Below are 19,657 nucleotides of genomic sequence, written 5' to 3'. Positions count from 1 at the left end.
ATTTGGACTTTGTGAATAGCAATTTTTTTCCCCTCTTTATCATTTCCCATCTTCATCTCGATTTGAACACCCTCCCCACCCACTTCAACATAAAATTATAATTCTAGCCTAGATGTTAGACCATCACAAACCCACCCACCAAACTGTTAAAGAAAAATACTGTAATTTATGTTCATTGTAATAAATTATCATCAGGAGACTCAAAAGATCACATTTCATCTGCAAATGGCTGTTGATATTTTTCATCATCAACCCAGACGATCACGTCCTTCAGCTGCCAGGCCTCTCGATTTAAGGTCGTACTAAAACAACATAGAGCAAATTCTACAAACGTAGGAGAAACATGATGAACAATGCATACGGGAAGACTTAATTTGAATAATAGCTAAATTGATACAATCTTGTTAGATCTAGATAAAAATAAATTAAAACACGTTAAAAAAATGCCACATCGTCCCCTCACCTCTCTATTCCTGCCTTTGAACACCACCGCAAATGCACCGTGTCCTATCAAATCCTTCCTGCTGAACTCGAATTTCCCCACGGTTTCCATCACTCCAGAACCTCTGGGTTTTATTTTGAGGTAAAATGAAAAGCGTTGCAGGGTTGCAGATCTCTCTCGGATGTCCCTTTCTCCTCCGTGAAGTCGGCACAGCTGGAAAGTTCACCTCGTCTTTCGATTGCCATGGGCTGCCTTCCTGAGAAAGAACGACTTTCTTCTCTCATGTTTAGCTAACGAATGGAAAGGAGTCGGCCTCCTTTCAACAATATACGAGTCCCATGTTTTTTTGTTATGGTAGTTAGCTAGTTAGCACAATTGACGCAGTGTTTACAAAGAGACAATAACTCCAATGTAGACTGGCTAGGTAGCTGCTAGCTTAAATATCCACCTTAAAAACAGAAGCCTCGGTTTTGTTTGTATACGGAGGAAATCGTTGGCTCCATTGCAAATAATGTGTTGTAATTTGTTCCAACGCAAGTTCACGATAATTAGGCAAGCGGCATCTCGTAATATTTTCAATGGGCTTGAGTAATAGTTATTTTTTCTTTGCAGAGCAATCCTCGTATCGATGGTGGTCTCAACAAAGCCTTCAGTTACTCTCCAAGCCCCGAAATGCTGCGCAGGCGCACGAACTTAAAGCTTTATTTTAAAGAGGTGTCACATCGGTGTTCTGTTGTTGCCTACTCTACTGCATTTAACCACGTAGCGACTATACCACCTCCTAGACTATAGGGGACAACAGTATGAGCCATTAAACCTAGCGGTCATACAGGTAAGTGGTTCCAATCGTTTTTCCACCATTAATTTTTCTCATAAGGGATTATAGAAAAAAAGGGCTGTGTTTTGTGTAGGCTTTTAAATCTTGTAAATCATGTAAATCTCTCTAGGACAAGGTGACTTTTATCAATATATTCGCCTGTATTGACCTCCGAAAAATGAAACGCTAATTAGCTGCTAATGTGGCTATCAAATAAAATAAAATTTTATTGGTCACATATTTAGCAGAAATGCTTGTGTTCCTAGCTCCTACAGTACAGTAATATTTAACAATTCACAACAATACACACAAATCTAAAAGTAAAATAATGGAATTAAGAAATATATAAATATTAGAATGAGCAATGTCGAAGTGTCATTGACTAAAATACAGTAGAATAGAATACAGTATATACATATTGTTAAGTTGCGTCAATTCGATCTGGTATCGGAACAAAATAGTCAGCATATAGTAACTTCTGATTTCTTTGTACTTTAATTAATGCAAACACTTGAATGGTAAATAGGTGGTTCGTATATACGGGCTCTCTGTAACACCTCGCAGGGCAAACAGAGAACTGAAAATGACATCATAAGTTCTTCCTTAATTACTTCTTGACAGACGTAGTTCCCTCTCCCTGAGGGCCTGTCATAGTAGAGGCTTGGGTGTGGTTTAGATTTACTCCAGCCTATCGTTGGCGTGCAGGCTGGTCCCAGCCTCTAGACACATCTTTGTTGCCAAGCATAGTTGTCTTCTAGCTTATCTTCGTATGTGTACCCGAGAGTCAGACACCCAAGGACAGTGCCTGTTCTTGTGCCACAGCCATTCTCCCCTCTATTAGTTCCTCACATACACCTGTCCTTGAGCGGCCCCACAACCAGGCATTGTGTGTGTGTGTCACGAGTCTACTCAGCCTACACTACTAGCCAGCAACCCTCCAGTTAGTCATGTCTATTATATGTCGCTCAATCTATGTTAATACAATATAAACCTCTTATGTTTAGCATTAGTATTCATAAGTTATGCACCACAACTAATTGTATTATCTAGGTTTAAATAGTTGTATTATATTGGTTATGCAAACAAATAGTTGGTTAAACCCTAACAATATGAAATGAGTAAAGCAGTATGTAAACATTATTAAAGTGACTATTGTTCCATTATTGAAGTGACCAGTGATCCCATGCCTATGTATATAGGGCTGCAGCCTCTAAGGTGCAGGGTTGAGTAACCTTGTTTTCAGTATTTATTTCCCATATTTGATGCACCTGTAATGACCTCGCCTTCTGCATGATAGCAGGGTGAACAGGCCGTGGCTCGGGTGGTTGATGTCCTTTATGATCTTTTTGGCCTTCCTGTGACATCAGGTGCTATAGGTGTCCTGGAGGGTAGGCAGTGTGCCCCCGGTGATGCGTTGGGCAGACCGCACCACCCTCTGGAGAGCCCTGCGGTTGCGGGCGGTGCAGTTGCCATTCCAGGCGGTGATGCAGCCCGACAGGATGCTCTCAATCGTGCATCTGTAAAAGTTTGTGAGGGTCTTAAGGGCCAAGCCAAATTTCTTCAGCCTGAGGTTGTAGAGGCACTGTTGCGCCACACTGTCTATGGGGGTGGACCATTGCAGATCGTCAGTGATGTGTATGCCGAGGAACTTGAAGCTTTCCACCTTCTCCACTGTGGTCCCGTCAATGTGGATAGGAGCGTGCTCCTTCTGCTTTTTCCTGAAGTCCAGCATCAACTCCTTCGTTTTGTTGACATGGAAGGAGAGGTTATTTTCCTGGCAACACTCCGCCAGGGCCCTCACTTCGTCATTGTTGGTAATCAGGCCTACTATGGTTGTGTCATCTGCAAACTTGATGATTGAGTTGGAGGCATGTGTGGGCAAGCAGTCATGGGTAAACAGGGAGTACAGGAGGGGGCTGAGTACGCACCCTTGTGGAGCCCCTGTGTTGAGGATCTGTGAAGTGGAGGTGTTGTTCCCTACCTTCACCACCTGGGGGTGGCCCGTCAAGAAGTCCAGGACCAAGTTGCACAGGGCAGAGTTCAGACCCAGGGCCCCGAGCTTGATGATGTGCGTGGAGGGTACTATGGTGTTGAAGGCTGAGCTATAGTCAATGAACAGCATTCTTACATAGGTATTTATCTTGTCCAGGTGGGATAGGGCAGTGTGCAGTGCAATGGTGATTGCATCGTCTGTGGATCTATTGGGGCGGTAAGCAAATTGAAATGGGTCTAAGGTGTCAGGGAAGGTAGAGGTGATATGATCCTTAATTAACTAGCCTCTCAAAGCACTTCATGATGACAGAAGTGTGTGCTATGGGGCGATTGTCATTTAGTTATTAAAGTACTACAAATGCCATGATGATCTGGACGAGACTGCCTAATCGAGGCAAAGGTAAGGTTCTATGGATTAACTATCTAATGTTAGCTAAATGTAGTAATTAATAAATTGGCTACATTTCAACTGTCTTGTGCAAGTTTTAAATTGACACAATACCTGGTAGCAAAGGTGTCACCTAGAGATGACGTGCAGGAGCTTGCAGGTATTTGTAGTTTTCCATGCTTTTTCAAATCAAATCAAACGATGTCTACGTTGATGCTAATTAGCATTTTAGAATCTGAGAGTAAATAGAGCTGAATATATTGATAAAAGTCACCTTGTCCTAGAGAGATTTAAATGGGTATTAAAAGGTCATGCCAAGGTAACCCTACACAAAACACAGCCCTTATTTTAAATGTTTCTAAAATCCCCTATGGGAAAAAATGAATGGTGGAAAAACGTTTGGAACCATTTCCCTGTTTGACCGGTAGGTTTTATGGGTATTATGAAACCTCCACTGTGGGGCTATAGACCACCTAGTCCTAGCCAATACCAGTAGTTAGACTACAATTGGCTGTTGTCTTTGATAGCAGAACTGATGTTGAGTCTTATTATGGGTCTTATTATTATTATTATTATTATTATAGTAGTAGCACACATTTTATGGAATCTTATAACACAAGTGTAATAATAACATTATTGTTGAAACCAAATTGACATCTCTACTGGCACCATGTGTTATAAATTAGTGTTGACTGAGGGTCATACAATACCCGTCTGTGCAAGCGTGCGTGTGTATGTACACAGACTTATGAGTTACTTATTATAGTTTTAAATATGAATGGCTGCATTATTGAATATTAAAGGGCCATTATGATGAACACTAGCTAGCTGTATACTGAACTACAGTACAGGCGTTTTTTAATTGAACCTTCATTTAACTAGGCAAGTCAGTTAAAAACAAATTCTTATTTACAATGATGGCCTACACCAGCCAAACCCAGACAACGCTGGGCCAATTGTGCGCTGCCCTATGGGACTCCAATCACAGCCGGTTACAATACATCCTGGATTCAAACCAGGGTGTCTGTAGTGACGCCTCTAGCACTAAGATGCAGTGCCTTAGACCGCTGTGCCACTCGAGAGCGTTAATAATTGAATTGATTAAAATGTCCTTATGTGTTGTCCTGAGTGTTTTATCATGGCTACAAAACAAAATGTAATAATAAGGCTTGACATCACAATATAATAGAATGTGAGAATAGAATGTTGTCTACTCTGTAGTAGACAGTGTTTCCAACATTCTAGAGACAAACTGACTAACAAACAGTATTTCAATTGAATTGACCCCCAAAAAACATCTGGGTCAGATGGTTTAGACCCTTTCTTCTTTAAGGTTGCTGCCCCTATCATCTCCAAGCCTATCTCCGACCTTTTTAACCTGTCTCTCGTTATAGGCCTATTTCTATTTTGCCATGTTTATCAAACGTTTTGGAAAAACGTATCAATAATCAACTGACTGGCTTTCTTTATGTCTATAGTATTCTCTCTGGTATGCAATCTGGTTTCTGCTCAGGCTATGGACGTGTCACTGCAACCATAAAGGTCCTCAATGATGTCACCATTGCCCTTGATTCTAAGCAATGTTGTGCTGCTATTTTTATTGACTTGACCAAAGCTTTTGATACGGTAGACCATTCCAATTCTTGTGGGCTGGCTAGGGAATATTGGTGTCTCTGAGGTGTCTTTGGCCTGGTTTGCTAACTTCCTCTCTCAAAGAGTGCAGTGTATAAAGTCAGAAAATCTGCTGTCTCAGCCACTGCCTGTCACCAAGGGAGTACCCCAAGGCTCAGTCCTAGGCCCCACGCTCTTCTCAATTTACATCAACAACATAGCTCAGGCAGTAGGAAGCTCTCTCATCCATTTATATGCAGATGATACAGTCTTATACTCAGCTGGCCCCTCCCCGGATTTTGTGTTAAATGCTCTACAACATAGCTTTCTTAGTGTCCAACAAGCTTTCTCTACCCTTAACCTTGTTAAGGTTAAGGAATACCTTCAAAACAAAGGTCATGTGGTTTGGTAAGAAGAATGCCCCTCTCCCCACAGGTGTGATTACTACCTCTGAGGGTTTAGAGCTTGAGGCAGTCACCTCATACAAGTACTTGGGAGTATGGCTAGACAGTACACTGTCCTTCTCTCAGCACATATCAAAGCTGCAGGCTAAAGTTAAATCTAGATTTGGTTTCCTCTATCATAATCGCTCCTCTTTCACCCCAGCTGCCAAACTAACCCTGATTTCAGATGACCATCCTACCTCTGCTAGATTACGGAGACATAATTTATAGATCAGCAGGTAAGGGTTCTCTCGAGCGGCTAGATGTTCTTTACCATTCGGCCATCAGATTTGCCACCATTGATCCTTATAGGACACATCACTGCACTCTATACTCCTCTGTAAACTGGTCATCTCTGTATACCCATCGCAAGACCCACTGGTTGATGCTTATTTATAAAACCCTCTTAGGCCTCACTCTCCCCTATCTGAGATATCTACTGCAGCCCTTATCCTCCACGTACAACACCCATTCTGCCAGTCACATTCTGTTAAAGGTCCCCAAAGCACACACATCCCTGGGTCGCTTGTCTTTTCAGTTCGCTGCAGCTAGCGACTGAACGAGCTGCAACAAACACTCAAACTGGACAGTTTTACCTCAATCTCTTCATTCAAAGACTCAATCATGGACACTCTTACTGACAGTTGTGGCTGCTTTGAGTGATGTATTGTTGTCTCTACCTTCTCGCCCTTTGCGCTGTTTTCTGTGCCCGATAATGTTTGTACCATGTTTTGTGCTGCTACCATGTTGTTTTGCTACCATGTTGTTGTCATGTTGTGTTGCTACCATGCTGTGTTGTCATGTGTTGCTGCCTTGCTATGTTGTTGTCTTAGGTCTCTCTTTATGTAGTGTTGTCTCTCTTGTCGTGATGTGTGTTTTGTCCTATATTTATATGTTATATATATTTTTTAATCCCAGCCCCCATCCCCGCAGGAGGTCTTTTTGTCTTTTGCCTTTTGGTAGGCCGTCATTGTAAATAAGAATTTGTTCTTAACCGACTTGCCTAGTTAAATAAAGGTTAAATAAAAATGTAAATTAAATCCTCCAGAAGTGACGCTTGGGATTTAGGCCAAAGAATTCAATCTTGGTTTCATCAGGCCAGAGAATCTTGTTTCTCGTGGTCTGTGAGTCTAGGTGTCACGTCCTGACCATAGTAAGTTGTTATTTTCTATGGTAGAGTAGGTCAGGGCATGACAGGGGGTGTTTGTCTATGTTTTGTATTTTTATGTTCAGTTTCTAGTTTGGTATTTCTATGTTGGTTTTGTTTGGTATGATCTCCAATTAGAGGCAGCCGGTTGTCATTGTCTCTAATTGGAGGTCATATTTAAGTTGATGTATGTCCCACCTGTTTTTGTGGGTGATTCATTCTTGAGTAGTGTGTTTTCTCTCAGCGTCACAGTTTGTTGTTTTGTGTATTCAAGTATTTACTGTTTGCATTTTGTTTCACGGTAAATAAAATATGTGGAACTACGAACACGCTGCATTTTGGTCAGATCCTTTGAACAGCCGTGACACTAGGTGCCTTTTGGCAAACTCCAAGCGGGCTGTTGTGCTTTTTACTGAGGAGTGTCTTCCGTCTGGCCACTACCATAAAGGCCTGATTGGTGGAGTGCTGCAGAGATGGTTGTCCTTCTGGAAGGTTCTCCCATCTCCACAGAGGAACTCTAGAGCTCTGTCAGAGTGACCATTAGGTTCTTTGTCACCTTCCTGACCAAGGTCCTTCTCCCCCGATTGCTCAGTTCGGCTGGACGGCTAGCTCTAGGATGAGTCTTGGTGGATCCAAACTTCTTCTATTTAAGAATGATGGAGGCCTTTCTGTTCTTGGGGACTTTTAATGCTGCAGAAATTTCTTGGTACCCTTCCCCAGATCTGTGCCTTGACACAATCCTGTCTTGGAGCTCTACGGGCAATTCCTTCGACCTCTAGGCTTGGTTGTTGCTCTGACATGCACTGTCAACTGTGGAACCTTATATAGACAGGTGTGTGCCTTTCCAAATCATGTCCAATCAATTGAATTTACCACAGGTGGAAACATCTCAAGGATGATCAATGGAAACAGGATGCACCTGAGCTCAATTTCGAGTCTCATAGCAAAGGGTCTGAATACTTATGTAAATAAGGTATTTCTGTTTCTAAAAACCTGTTTTTGCTTCGTCATTATGGGGTACTGTTTGTAGATTGCTGATGAAAAAAAATATTTAATACATTTTAGAAAAAGGCTGTAACGTAACAAAATGTGGAAAAAGTCACGGGGTCTGAAAACTTTCCAAAGGCACTATACTGTATTCTAGTCAAGACCATCCTATTCAACTGTTGCTATACATATACTATTTAATCCTACGTTTTCTTCAAATATACTACATATACTATAAATACAAAAGTATATGGACACCCCTTCAAATGAGTGGATTTGGCTATTTCAGTCACACCCATTGATGACAGGTGTACAATATCGAGCACACAACCATGCAAACATTGGCAGTAGAATGGCCTTAACTGAAGATCTCAGTGACTTTCAACATGGCACCGTCTTTGGATGCCACCGTTCCAACAAGTCAGTTCGTCAAATTTCTGCCATGCTAGAGCTGCCCTGGTCAACTGTAAGTGCTGTTATTGTGAAGTGGAATTGTCTAGGAGCAAGTGGTAAGCCACACAAGCTCACAGAACCGGAACGCGATGTGCAGAAGCGCATAGTGCGAAACAACGTCTCTCCTTGGTTGCAACACTCACTACCGAGTTCCAAACTGCCTCTGGAAGGAACGTCAGCACAATAACTGTTTGTTGGGAGCTTCATGAAATGGGTTTCCATGCCCGAGCAGCTGCACACAAGCCTAAGATCACCATGCACAATGCCAAGCGTCGGCTGAAGTGGTATAAAGCTCACTGCCATTGGATTCTGGAGTGTGGAAACATGTTCTCTGGAGTGATGAATCACGTTTCACCATTTGGCAGTACAACGGACAAATCTGGGTTTGGAGAATGCTACCTGCCCGATTGCATAGTTCCAACTGTAAAGTTTGGTGGAGGAGGAATAATGGTCTGGGGCTGTTTTTCATGGTTCGGGCTAGGCCCCTTAGTTCCAATAGTATGCAAGTATAAACACCATGGGACCACGCAGCCGTCATACCACTCATCTCTATCTCCTAGAGATGAACGTACTTTGGTGCGAAAAGTGCAAATCAATCCCAGAACAACAGCAAAGGACCTTGTGAAGATGCTGAAGGAAACAGGTACAAAAGTATCTGTATCCACAGTAAAATGAGTCCTATATCGACATAACCTGATCGGCCGCTCAGCAAGGAAGAAGCCACTGCTCCAAAACCAACATAAAAAAGCCAGACTACGGTTTGCAACTGCACATGGGGACAAAAATCTTACTTTTTGGAGAAATGTCCTCTGGTCTGATGAAACCAAAATGGAACTCTTTGGCCATAATGACCATCGTTATGTTTAGTGGAAAAGGGGGAGGCTTGCAAGCCGAAGAACACCATCCCAACCGTGAAGCACGGGGGTGGCAGCATCATGTTGTGGGGGTGCTTTGCTGCCGGAGGGACTGGTGCACTTCACAAAATAGATGGCATCATGAGGGAGGAAAATGATGTGGATATGTTGAAGCAACATCTCAAGACATCAGTCAGGAAGTTAAAGCTTGGTCGCAAATGGGTCTTCCAAATGGACAATGACCCCAAGCATACTTCCAAAGTTGTGGCAAAATGGCTTAAGGACAACAAAGTCAAGGTATTGGAGTGGCCATCACAAAGCCCTGACCTCAATCCTATAGAGAATGTGTGGGCAGAACTCAAAAAGTGTGTGTGAGCAAGGAGACCTACAAACCTGACTCAGTTACACCAGCTTTGTCAGGAGAAATGGGCCAAAACTCACCCAACTTATTGTGGGAAGCTTGTGTAAGGCTACCCATAACGTTTGACTTAAGTTAAACAATTTAAAGGCAATGCTACCAAATACTAATTGAGTGTATGTAAACTTCTGACCCACTTGGAATGTGATGAAAGAAATAAAAGCTGAAATAAATCATTCTCTCTACTATTATTTTGACATTTCACATTCTTAAAATAAAGTGGTGATCCCAACTGACCTAAAACAGGGAATTTTTACCAGGATTAAATGTCAGGAATTGTGAAAAACTGAGTTGAAATGTATTTGGCTAAGGTGTAAGTAAACTTCCGACTTCAATTATATACACTGCTCAAAAAAATAAAGGGAACACTTAAACAACACATCCTAGATCTGAATGAAAGAAATAATCTTATTAAATACTTTTTTCTTTACATAGTTGAATGTGCTGACAACAAAATCACACAAAAATAATCAATGGAAATCTAATTTATCAACCCATGGAGGTCTGGATTTGGAGTCACACTCAAAATTAAAGTGGAAAACCACACTACAGGCTGACCCAACTTTGATGTAATGTCCTTAAAACAAGTCAAAATGAGGCTCAGTAGTGTGTGTGGCCTCCACGTGCCTGTATGACCTCCCTAAAACGCCTGGGCATGCTCCTGATGAGGTGGATGGAGCGTCTGTGGTGCAACGTGGGGTTGGTGGATGGAGCGAGACATGATGTCCCAGATGTGCTCAATTGGATTCAGGTCTGGGGAACGGGCGGGCCAGTCCATAGCATCAATGCCTTCCTCTTGCAGGAACTGCTGACACACTCCAGCCACATGAGGTCTAGCCACATGAGGCATTGTCTTGCATTAGGAGGAACCCAGGGCCAACCGCACCAGCATATGGTCTCACAAGGGGTCTGAGGATCTCATCTCGGTACCTAATGGCAGTCAGGCTACCTCTGGCGAGCACATGGAGGGCTGTGCGGCCACCTAAAGAAATGCCACCCCACACCATGACCGACCCACCGCCAAACCGGTCATGCTGGAGGATGTTGCAGGCAGCAGAACGTTCTCCATGGCGTCTCCAGACTCTGTCACGTCTGTCACATGTGCTCAGTGTGAACCTGCTTTCATCTGTGAAGAGCGCAGGGCACCAGTGGCGAATTTGCCAATCTTGGTGTTCTCTGGCAAATGCCAAACGTCCTGCACGGTGTTGGGCTGTAAGCACAACCCCCACCTGTGGACCTCGGGCCCTCATACCACCCTCATGGAGTCTGTTTCTGACCGTTTGAGCAGACACATGCACATTTGTGGCCTGCTGGAGGTCATTTTTCAGGGCTCTGGCAGTGCTCCTCCTGCTCCTCCTTGCACAAAGGCGGAGGTAGCGGTCCTGCTGCTGGGTTGTTGCCCTCCTACGGCCTCCTCCACGTCTCCTGATGTACTGGCCTGTCTCCTGGTAGCGCCTCCATGCTCTGGACACTGCGCTGACAGACACAGCAAACCTTCTTGCCACAGCTCGCATTGATGTGCCATCCTGGATGAGCTGCACTACCTGAGCCACTTGTGTGGGTTGTAGACTCCGTCTCATGCTATCACTAGAGTGAAAGCACCGCCAGCATTCAAAAGTGACCAAAACATCAGCCAGGAAGCATAGGAACTGAGAAGTGGTCTGTGGTCTCCACCTGCAGAACCACTCCTTTATTGGGGGTGTCTTGCTTATTGCCTATAATTTCCACCTGTTGTCTATTCCATTTGCACAACAGCATGTGAAATTTATTGTCAATCAGTGTTGCTTCCTAAGTGGACAGTTTGATGTCACAGAAGTGTGATTGACTTGGATTTACATTGTGTTGTTTAAGTGTTCCCTTTATTTTTTTGAGCAGTATATATATATATATATATATATACACACACACACACACACACACACACACACACACACACACACACACAGTATCATTCAAAAGTTTGGACACATCTACTCATTCAAGGGTTTTTCTTTATTTTTCCAAATTCTTCATTGTAGAATAATAGTGACAACATCAAAACTATGAAATAACACATATGGAATCATGTAGTAACAAAAAAAGTGTTAAACAAATCAAAATATAGTTTATATTTTAGGTTCTTCAAAGTAGCCACTATTTGCCTTGATAACGGCTTTGCACACTCTTGGCATTCTCTCAACCAGCTTCATGAGGAATGCTTTTCCAACAGTCTTGAAGGAGTTCCCACATATACTGAGCACTTGTTGGCAGCTTTTCCTTCACTCTGCGGTCCAACTCATCCCAAACCATCTCAATTGGGTTGAGGTCGGGGGATTGTGGAGGCCAGGTCATCTGATGCAGCACTACATCATTCTCCTTCATTGGTCAAATAGCCCTTACACAGCCTGGAGGTGTATTTTGGGTCATTGTCCTGTTGAAAAACAAATGATAGTCCCACTAAGCGCAAACCAGATGGGATGGCGTTTCGCTGCAGAATGCTACGGTAGCCATGCTGGTGAAGTGTGCCTAGAATTCTAAATAAATCACAGACCGTGTCACCAATAAAGCACCCCAACACCATCACACCTCCTCCTCCATGCTTCACGGTGGGAACCACACATGCAGAGATCATCCGTTCACCTACTCTGTGTCTCACAGAGACACGGCGGTTGGAACCAAAAATCGCACATTTTGACTCATCAGACCAAAGGACCGGTTTCCATCGGTCTAACGTCCATTGCTTATGTTTCTTGGCCCAAGCAAGTCTATTTTTCTTATTGGTGTCCTTTAGTAGTGGTTTCTGTGCAGCAATTCAACCATGAAGGCCTGATTCAAGCAGTCTCCTCTGAACAGTTGATGTTGAGATGTGTCTGTTACTTTATTTGGGCTGCAATCTGAGGTGGAGTTAACTCTAATGAACTTATCCTCTGCAGCAGAGGTAACTCTGGGTCTTCCTTTCTTGCGGCAGTACTCATGAGAGCCAGTTTCATCCAGTGATGGAAAAAGTACTCAATTGTCATACTTGAGTAAATGTAAAGATACGTTAATAAAAAAATGACTCAAGTAAAAGTGAAAATCACCAGTAAAATACTACTTGAGTCCAAAAGTATTTGATTTTAAATATACTTAAGTATCAAAAGTAAATGCTATTGATAAATTGTAGTTAAGTATCAAAGGTAAAAGTACAAATAATTTCAAACCAGACTGCATGGTTTCAAAATATTTTTTCTTTAGGAATGTAGTGAAGTAAAAGTAAATGTCAAAAATAAAAATAGTAAAGTGAAGTACAGATACCAAAAAAAAAACGACTTTAGTAGTATTTTATAGTATTTTTACTTAAGTGCTTTACACCACTTGTTTCATGATGGTGTTTGCGACCGCACTTGAAGAAACTTTCAAAGTTATTAAAATGTTCCGCTTTGACTGACCTTCATGTCACCTTCAAGTAATGATAGACTGTCGTTTCTCTTTACTTATTTGAGCTGTTCTTGCCATAATACGGACTTGGTCTTTTACCAAATAGGGATATCTTATGTATACCCCCCCTACCTTGTCACAACATTAACTTATTTGCTCAAATGCATTAAGAAAGAAGGAAAATCCACAACTTATCTTTTAACAAGGCACACCTGTTAATTGAAACGCATTCAGGTGACTTCCTCACCTGGAATGCATGGCCGAGAGAATGCCAAGAGTGTGCAAGCTGTCATCAAGGCAAAGGTTGGTTACTTTGAAGAATTTGTTTAACCCTTTTTTGGTTACTACATGATTCCATATGTGTTATTTCATAGTTTGATGTCTTCACTATTATTCTACAATGTAGAAAACAGTAAAAATAAAGAAAAACCTTTGAATGAGTAGAGGTGTCCAAACTTTTGACTGGTACTAAATATATATATATATATATATATATATATATATATATATATATATATATATATATATATATATATATTACATGCATACATGTCGTTTCCTTATGTTTTATACCATCCCATTGATTCCATTCCAGCAGTTACAGTCAGCCCTCCTACTATAGCGCCTCCCACCAGCCTCCACTGCCGTAATAACATCCATCTGCTAAATATGTGTATGCGAGAAATACAATTTGATTTGATGTAATTAGCAAATCTTGTCGTTATTAATTCATATCATAGGCTAATTTGTGTTTTATAATTTGGCCAACCATCAAAAGTATCAATATGGTCAGTAAAGCAAGTTCGAACTCTCTTGTGGTGGTCACATTAGGCCTCCTACTCCGACTTTGCCCTCCTACTCGGACTTTGGTAGCCTATTACGAACCTTACTTTCTGTTTCGCTACAGACTTTGGCCACAGAGTGCTGTCTATGCTTTAGCCTCCTAGTCAGACTTTGCCCCCCTACTCTGACTTTGCCCTCCTACTCAGACACAGTCTATTTCCTGTCTTCTCCATCTACATTCTACCTTCATTCCTTGGATTGGATTATCATCTTTCCACCTTTATCTTCTAAATGTCAGATTTTTTTGCAAGTGCAAAAAAAGTCCTATATTACGAAGATAAAAAATAGTTTTTGCACGTTATCACAATAGTATTTGATTTCTTTTCACCACTAGGGGACAGTGCAGGTCTTCCCAAGTGAGGACACGGGAGCTAGAGGTGATATACTGCAGATGAGCGACACCAAAAAGTTGTTGCCTAATAGTAGTCGATAGCCTTCCCCGGGGGCGTTAGTTGGGTCCCCATACCCCCCCATACCCTAGGTAAAGACCAAAAAACTATTCCTTTAAAGTTGGCAACAACAACAAAAAGTAAAAATCATTCCAATTCCGATTAAAATGCAACGGCTGTTTAGCGTTGTGACTGGCTTTAGGACCATGGGACCATGACTGTTTTAGAAAGCTGAGGGCAGTGCCTTTTAGGCAGTGCACCTATTGCTTTGAATTTGATGTTGGCGTTTGAAAATAATGTAATTTGATAGCCATGGGTTAATTTAACTGGGAATTGAGAGGTGGGCACCATTCGAAACTAAAACCTGCTTTATTGCTATTAAAATATAAGTTGTGATAGCTGTAAGCCTAATTGTTATTTTAATTTATTTGCCCAATAGGCTAGTGCAATTTTGGTTTCATGTAGGCCTATTGGTATGAACTGAACAACTTGCTATTTAGAGCATTTCCCCTAAACACATGTCTTGTTTTTGGCTTCAAATACAATAACAATGGTAGGCAATAACACATGTGCATTGCATTGCAGTGACAGAATGATAATTGAGAAAATGCAAATCATTAATGGGCTAACTTTTTAACTTCTTGCTGTAGGCCTACTTCATCATCATCATCCTCTGTCTGCATCTCTAATCCCTACCGGAAGCCTACCTGCCTCTGGTATAATGCATTTCCACCTCTCACTCAATCAGTCTTGCTTGCCCATCTTCCTGAATTAAAATGGCATATTGTAACTGATTAATCTTGCTGGCAAAACATCATTAAATATTGCTAAGTAAATATAATGAGCACCCAGATAGTGCAAATGCTATGTAGGCACCACAATAATCAGACAGAGACAAGCTGGCCCGGGGAAACATTTGTGTGGTTCTCCTCCTTGTTGGCAACTATGTTGCAATGTTAATATTCTCGCTGCCTTGTTGATACAAAATGTTTCTATATTCTCAGAGCCGCCTTCTTTGTTTATGTAACCGATGTGAAATGGCTAGTTAGTTAGCGGTGGTGCGCGCTAATAGCGGTTCAATCAGTGATGTCCCTCGCTCTGCGACCTTAAGTAGTTGTTCCCCTTGCGTTGCAAGGGCCGCGGTTTTTGTGGCGCGATGGGTAACGATGCTTCGTGGGTGTCAGTTGTTGATGTGTGCAAGGGTCTCTGGTTCGAGCCCAGGTTGGGGCGAAGAGAGGGACGGAACCTACACTGTTACATTTATACAATCAGTGGTGATTTTAGCATGTAACTCTTGGTGGGGCATGCCAGCAAAGCCACTACACAACACTAAACAATACATGAATTGCACTATAACGGTGCCAAACGGTGCCCACAAACTGTTAGGTCCTACATAAAGCTGTCCCAACAGCAGAGTCCCAACAGCAGTCCCAACGCCTGCTACACCTGGCTATCAGCGGAGCCTATTCTGGCAGCAAAACAGTTCATTCAGCCTCATTTACTGCCTTAAAAAAAACGTAGCTGATATGGCTGACTTGCTTAAACAAATGGGGTTTCTGCTGACAATTGGGATGTACAAACTATGGCATAAGGGAATGATGAGCGGATAGGAAGGAATCCATCATTTAGATTAAGACGTTAATGAGCGAGCTAGGACGGACGTAGTCAATATAACTAGTTGTTCAGCACTTTTGAAATGTACTGAGATAGAATTCAGAACATGGTCCGTTCTGACAGTATTCTCCCTGTACACCAAGTCAGAACCGTGGGATAAATAAAGGGGGCATATAAGCAGACAATGAAAGCTCTTACAATATTCGATGATGGCATTTTTCTAATACAGACTATAGGCTAAATGTGTGCCACCAAGTCAGAACAGTAGGCTAAGTTTTTAGGTGAAAAGGGAGCAAATTATTAGGGTGAGGCACATGGGCTACTAACAGCTTACTACACAACATACACTTGGTATTGCTTTCTTAGCTATAGTATACATATCTCCCTGTCATGTTACATAATTTATGCAGCAGCATACAATACATTTTTGGACTCACCTTGTTGTGCTGTGCTCACTTGAACAGGAAGGTGGCGCAGTGATCCTTTGTCGCTAATTTTGTCATCAAAGTTTGCCATTCTCTGGATTTATGGTGCTTTCAAGACAACTGAGAACTCGAGGAAAAAAACAAGGTTGAATCATGACATCAGTGATCTTCAGTTCCGAGCTCTAGAAAGAGGCCAGAGTTCCCAACTTGGAATTCCGAGTTGGATTACCGTTCAAAACGAATTTTCCCAGTCGGAGTTCCCAGTTGTCTTGAACTCACTGAAGTCTGAGATTTCCCAGTTTCGAGTTTCCAGAAGTCATGCTGGATTGACGGAATGGCCAATGTTGAATGTTTATCCTTTTAAGCTTGGAAAAGAGACCCTTAAACCCAGACTTGGACCACACACCCACTCCACTGAAAAGAAAAGGATTTGCCAGTAGATTGTCAACTTGATTCATGATGATGACTGCTAACTTGTTAGCTAAGATTTATAAAGTAGGATGTTGACATTATCAGTCCAATTTAAGTTACGGTACATATAAGGTGATTCGACGTCATTTTATCTGTGACCTTCTTGGATGTGCACTTCTAATGTAACTCTATGGCAGCACCCAAGGGGCTTGAATTATCGAGCTCTCCCCGTAGATTTTGCAGTGACGTGGTGTCCCCATGAGTGACAGAACACTGAGCCAATCACGGCGCGACTAGAGAACATTACCAACCCCTACGCTCTGTATTTTCCGCTTGCTGCGCCACCACCACAGAAAGCACTGAGCTAGGCTGAAGCACCTACATTTTGGAGATGCCTTAATCAAGAAAGCAAAAATGGCCTTTATAATATATATTTTTTTACATTGTTTTCTAAACTGACATGGCATTTCCAGTCAACTGTTTTATGATCTGGTTACTTTCACATTGATGTTGGTACAGTATTTGAAGTCGACCTTGATAGCATGTATTATGCATCTATTTCTTGTTGCACTGTATGCGCTGATCCACAAGTAAATAAGTCAATGTATGTACACTGAGTATACCAAACATTAGGAACAGCTTTCCAATATTGAGTTGTACCCCCTTTTGCCCTCAGAACAGCCTCAATTTGTCAGGGTGTCAAGGTGTCAAAAGCATTCCACAGGGATGCTGGCCCATGTTGATGCCAATGCTTCCCACAGTTGGGTCAAGTTGGCTGGATGTCCTATGAGTGGTGGACCATTGTTGATAGACATGGGAAACTGTTGAGCGTGAAAAGCCCAGCAGCATTGCAGTTCTTGACACAAACGGTACACCTGGCACCTACTACCATATCCTGTTCAAAGGCACTTAAATCTTTTGTCTTTCCCATTCACCCTCTGAATGTCACACATACACAATCCATGTCTCAATTGTCTCAAAGCTTCAAAATCATTCTTTAACCTCCCCTTCATCTACACTGATTTAAAGTGGAATTAACAAATTACATCAATAAGGGATCATAGCTTTTACCTGGATTCACCTGGTCAGTCTATCTCATGGAATGAGCAGGTGTCCATAATGTTTTGTACACTCAGTGTATGATGAGTAGCAAGATTTTTTATAAGTGTCAGGGTTAGTGTCCCGCTCCTTGAAATTTGCAGCTCTAGCCTTTAGCTCTGTCCAGATGTTGGCTGTAATCCATGGCTTCTGGTTGGGATACAGTATGTACGTACGGTCACTGTTGGGACGATGTCATTGATACACTTAATAATGAAGCCGGTGACTGAACTCCTCAATGCCACCAGATGAATCGCGGAACATATTCTTGTAGCTTAGCATCTACTTCATCGGACCACTTCCGATTTGAGCCTATCACTGGTACTTCCTGTTTGAGTTTTTGCATGTAAGCAGGAATCAGGAGGATAGAGTTATGGTCAGATTTGCCAAATGGAGGGCGAGGAGGAGCTTTATATGGGTCTCTGTGGAGTGAAGGTGATCTAGAGCTTTTTTCCCTCTAGTGGCACAGGTGACATACTGGTAGAAATTAGGTAAAACGGATTTAAGTTTTCCTGCATTAAAATCACCAGCCACTAGGAGCGCTGCCTTTGGATGAGCGTTTTCTTGTTGGCTCATGGCCCTATAATAACTTGTTGAGTACGGCCTTAGTGGCAGCATCAGTTTGTGGTGGTAAGTAGACAGCTATAAAAAAATAATAGTATGGTAAATAGTACGGTCTACAGCTTATCATGAGGTATTCTAACTCAGGCGAGGAGAACCTCGAGACTTCTTTAATATTAGAGATCGTACACCTACTGTTGTTGACAAAGAGACACACAGCTTGCCCTTGAGTTCACGAGACGCTGCCGTTCTGTCCTGCCCATGCATTTAAATACTAGCTAGATTTATATTGACCATGTCCTTGTTCAGTCACGACTCTGTGAAGCATACGATATTACAGTTCTTCAGGTCCAGTTGATAGGATTGTCTCAGACTGAGCTTGTCTAGTTTGTTCTCCAGTGATTGTACATTTGCCAATAAAACAGAGGGTAATCAATCAAATGTATTTATAAAGCCCTTTTTACATCAGCAGATGTCACAAAGTGCTTATACAGAAACCCAGCCTAAAACCCCAAACAGCAAGCAATGCAGATGTAGAAGCATGGTGGCTAGGAAAAACTCCCTTGAAAGGCAGGAACCTAGCAAGAAACCTAGAGAGGACAAACGGTCTGAGGGGTGACTAGTCCTCTTCTGGCTGTGCCGGGTGGAGATTCTAAGAATACATGGCCATTAAGGCCATATTGTTCTTCAAGACGTTCAAACGTTCATAGATGACTAGCAGGGTCAAATAATAATCACAGTGGTTGAAGAGTGTGCAACAGGTCAGCACCTCAGGAGTAAATGTCAGTTGGCTTTCATAGCTGAGCATTCAGAGGTCGAGATAGTAGTTTTGGTAGAGAGAGTAAGGGGGGGGGGGGGTCGAAAATTAGCAGGTCCGGGGGAAGGTATCACATCTGGTGAACAGGTCAGGGTTCCATAGCCGCAGGCAGAACAGTTGAAACTGGAGCAGCAGCACGACCAGGTGGACTGGGGACAGCCAGGAGCCATCAGTCCAGGTTGTCCTGAGGCATGGTCCTAGGGCTCAAGTCCTCCGGGAGAGGAGGGAGAGAGAGAGAGAATTAGAGGGAGCATACTTAAGTTCACACAGGACACCAGATAAGACAGGAGAATTTCACCAGATGAGACAGGAGCCCCCCGGCACATAGACTACTGCAACATAGATACTGGAGGCTGAGACGGGGGGGTTGGGTAGAGGCGGTTTATTCACTTGCCGCTGTAGTTTAATCAGATTGCCCCCACGCCAGCCTCTATTTTGTAGTTTCATCAGATTGCCCCCATGTCGGCCTCTATTTCGTGGTTTCATCAGATTGCCCCACGCCAGCCTCTATTTCGTAGTTTCATCAGATTGCCCCATGCCAGCCTTTATTT

The 19,657-nt window shown here is 42.5% G+C and overlaps 1 protein-coding gene across 12 annotated transcripts in view; it reads right to left on the bottom strand.

The window, feature by feature from the left end:
* Positions 1-1,158, bottom strand: part of ulk1b (serine/threonine-protein kinase ULK1) — a 35,403-nt gene extending 34,245 nt beyond the window's left edge. For 8 of the 12 annotated variants that reach the window (XM_082955396.1, XM_082955397.1, XM_082955402.1 and 5 more), the window contains exon 1: positions 464-1,154. In XM_082955396.1, coding sequence (XP_082811522.1) covers positions 464-553 — 90 coding nt within the window. In that variant the 5' untranslated portion in view covers positions 554-1,154. Of the gene's footprint in view, positions 1-463 lie in introns of all 12 variants that reach the window. The other 4 variants (XM_082955400.1, XM_082955403.1, XR_014378498.1 and 1 more) reach the window with 3 other exon arrangements.
* Positions 1,159-19,657: the final 18,499 nt, after the last annotated feature.

The sequence above is a fragment of the Salmo salar genome, chromosome 01 (assembly GCF_965601325.2).
Source record: "Salmo salar chromosome 01, fSalSal1, whole genome shotgun sequence".
In the NCBI taxonomy this organism is placed as follows: Eukaryota; Metazoa; Chordata; class Actinopteri; order Salmoniformes; family Salmonidae; genus Salmo; species Salmo salar.
This window is presented reverse-complemented; position numbering and strand designations above follow the sequence as displayed.